We start from the raw sequence: 3,450 nt of genomic DNA, 5'->3' as shown, positions 1-3,450 counted from the left end.
GTCTCTGTTCAAATGTTATTTATCTGCACATCTGCCTGAACAACCATAAAAAAAAAAAATACCAGTGCCCCTTTACTCTTTCTTATACATTGCCTTATATTTTCTTCATAATACCTGTCACCATATGACAAGATAGATAGATAGATAGATATTTCCTATATTAATACTCCTCAATTGGATTTTAGAAGATTTTGATTTCCAAAACAATATACTCATTATCAAATCCAAGAATACAATATTGACATTAAGGTCCTAACAGCAAAAATAAAAGGTAGTATTTCATTAATGTAATTAATGTTGATTTGCATGAAAATTACTTATGCTTTTTTCTCCTTTCCTAGTAGTCACCTGCACCTCATGACACTAAGAAACATGACAGGTGTTTCAGAGTTTCTTCTTCTGGGATTTTCAGAAAAACCAGAACTGCAGCCCTTCATCTTTGGGATTTTCCTCTCCATGTACCTGATCACTGTGTTTGGAAACCTGCTCATCATCCTGGCTGTCAGCTCAGACTCCCACCTCCACACACCCATGTACTTCTTCCTCTCCAACCTGTCCTTTGTGGACATCTGTTTCACCTCCACCACCATCCCAAAGATGCTGGCGAATACACAGACAGAAAACAATGTCATAACCTATGCAGGCTGCATCACACAGTTGTATTTTTTCATACTGTTTGTAGGGCTGGATGACTTCCTCCTGACTGTGATGGCCTATGACCGATTTGTGGCCATCTGCCACCCCCTGCACTACAGGGTCATCATGAACCCCCAACTCTGTGGACTACTGGTGCTGGCTAGCTGGGTCATCAGTGTCCTGACTTCTTTGTTACAAACCTTAATGGTGTTGAAGCTCTCCTATAACAAAGTGAAAATCCCTCACTATTTCTGTGAACTCAATCAGGTGGTCAGACTGGCCTGTTCTGACACTTTTCTTAATGACGTGGTGATGTATTTTGCAGTTGGGCTGCTAGCTGGTGGTCCCCTCGCTGGTATCCTTTACTCCTACTCTAAGATAGTTTCCTCTATACGTAGAATCACATCTGCTCAGGGGAAGTATAAGGCATTTTCTACCTGTGTGTCTCATCTCTCAGTTGTCTCCTTGTTTTATTGCACAAGCATAGGAGTGTACCTTAGCTCTGAAGACACCCAAGGTTCACACTCAGGTGTAATTGCCTCGGTGATGTACACTGTGGTCACACCCATGATGAACCCCTTCATCTACAGTCTGAGGAACAAAAACATACACAGGGCTCTGAAAGCATTCTTTGGAACCATAGCTATAAAAGGGCCACTTGCCTTTGGCTGAGGAAGGACACATGGCTGAAGGGTTCAAAGCCACGAAGCCAGAAAGCTACAATTTTTTTATCACATTGTGGAAATAGAACTTGCTCCTTCTATTTATTGCCTGGAATTTTCATTTCCTTGACTCCCAACTCTCTGTACAATTACGTCACTCACTTGATTCTCCTGTGATCTCGCTCATAATCGAGTGTTTTTTCCCATTTCATGGTTTTCCCACACTCTCAAATTTATTCTTTCTTCAATCTGAAAATTTGAGAAATGCTATTTTTTTCATAGGACTTGATGGATTTCTTGAGAATCTTATTCTTAAATAAAATATATAATACCATTATTTTTTGTTCTGTTTTATTACAAGAATAGTCATGAGTTGTTGTGCTTCTCTGGAACAAACTACTCTAGGCACCCATGACTGTTTATATGTTAATTATAAGGAAAATCTCAGACCACAGAATTTCAAGTTGTTTTATAATTCCTTTGTTTATCACTACATTAACTGCTCTTGATGACATCTGGACTTTAACATAGGGTATATTTTGTAATGTGTCATTGAAAGTTATTCTTCCTATTGTGCAGATCTGTATCCACAATTCATGCCATGGTCACTGGCAAAAATAGATTATGTAATACATGTCACCATGTGGAGTCTGCAAAGTAACACAAATGTAAATACACAGTTTGACATAATATGTCTTAAATATAATGTAACAAATTTCTAAAGCACATTTAGAATTAATGTGCAAAACATTTCTTTTTCATGCTGTATATCTCCTTTAATTATGGATATCAATGTTCATGTAAAAAGGGGTTTATACTTTGGAGTGAAGGAGTTGATGACTTATTTTAGTGGTTTTTACTGGATTATCTTCCTGTTTCTGCTTGAAAACTTCCAGTGCTGCTGACTTTGTGAATCCTTCCGTTGCTCTAAATGACATATCTCCCTCTTTCCTAACATTTGTTACAATAATAAAAGGAGCCTTGAATTGGTTGTCAGGGGTGGTGGTGGGCGGCAGTGGGATGGTCAGGGACTTTGAAGTTGGTAGATGAAAAAATATTGCATTGAAAATGAATAAGCAGGGAGCTCCTACCATGGCTCAGTGGTTAATGAATCCAACTAGGAACCATGAGGTTGCGGGTTTGATCCCTGGCCTTCCTCAGTGGGTTAAGGATCAGGCGTTGCCTTGAGCTGTGGTGTAGGTCACAGACATGACTCGGATCCTGTGTTGCTGTGGCTCTGGTTTAGGCCAGCGGCTACAGCTCTGATTAGACCCCTAGCCTGGGAACCTCCATACACCATGGGAGCGGCCCTAGAAAAGATGATAAAAAATAATAACAAAAAAATAAAATAAAATGGATAAGCAATGAGGTCATACTATACAGAACAGGGAGCTATGCCCAATCTCTTGAGTTAGAACATGATGGAAGATAGTATGAAAAAAAAAAAAGAATGTATATAGCTGCACAGCTGAAATTGAAGGAACACTGTAAATCAATCATACCTTAATAAAAAAATTTAAAAATAAAATATCATCCATAATATCTGTTCTTTATGACCAGGACTCTCTTATTGGTTATGATCAAAGGGTGACACACAAGGGCATTTAATTTTTCCCCAATATGTGATTCATATTCACCAATTTTTCTCAACTAACATACAGTTTCTTATAAACTATCCTGGTTATCTGGTAGGGAACGTCAATGGGCTTACATATTAAAATAAATTCTTGAAATAAACTTGAAAAAACAAATGACTATGAATGTTGTCTCAAGTTACATTTTAAAATAAATTTTTGAAATAAACTTGAAAAAACAAATGATTATGAATGTTGTCTCAAGTATCAAAACAGATGCCAAAAATAAGAAAGAGGATATTATCGTAATTGCCTTTGAATTTCTTTATTCTTATTGCTGAATCAGTAAGCTATTGCTGCATTACAGGCCATCCCCAAAATAAATGATGTAATGTAATATTATGCCTTTATTATAAATCGAATTATACGCTGTCGAATTGTTCTGATCTCTGCTGAGATCCTCATGTGCCTTTATTCACCTGTAGGTAAGCAGGAGAGATCTTGATATTGGGTGAGAATTCTAACATACTGAGGGCTCAGCTATCTGTAGGCTGACATGTCATGGCCTTTGCTGGGAC

General features: G+C 37.8%; 1 protein-coding gene across 1 annotated transcript; it reads left to right on the top strand.

The window, feature by feature from the left end:
- Window positions 1–357: 357 nt before the first annotated feature.
- Window positions 358–1,308, top strand: LOC146405450 (olfactory receptor 7A10-like). Its single transcript, XM_085011689.1, has one exon. The coding sequence runs from the start codon at window positions 358–360 to the stop codon at window positions 1,306–1,308; it is 951 nt and encodes a 316-aa protein (XP_084867815.1).
- Window positions 1,309–3,450: the final 2,142 nt, after the last annotated feature.

Source organism: Sus scrofa, chromosome 2 (genome assembly GCF_054392235.1).
Source record: "Sus scrofa isolate SSC_HxYL_T2T_F1_AM1 chromosome 2, Sscrofa_HxYL_maternal_Yorkshire_Landrace_v2.0, whole genome shotgun sequence".
In the NCBI taxonomy this organism is placed as follows: Eukaryota; Metazoa; Chordata; class Mammalia; order Artiodactyla; family Suidae; genus Sus; species Sus scrofa.
The sequence above is the reverse complement of the archived record's forward strand: the minus strand, read 5'-3'. Positions and strand labels throughout refer to the sequence as shown.

Excerpts from the sequence above, each read along its gene's own strand:
- LOC146405450 (XM_085011689.1), top strand. The coding sequence starts at position 358 with ATGACACTAAGAAACATGACAGGTGTTTCAGAGTTTCTTCTTCTGGGA.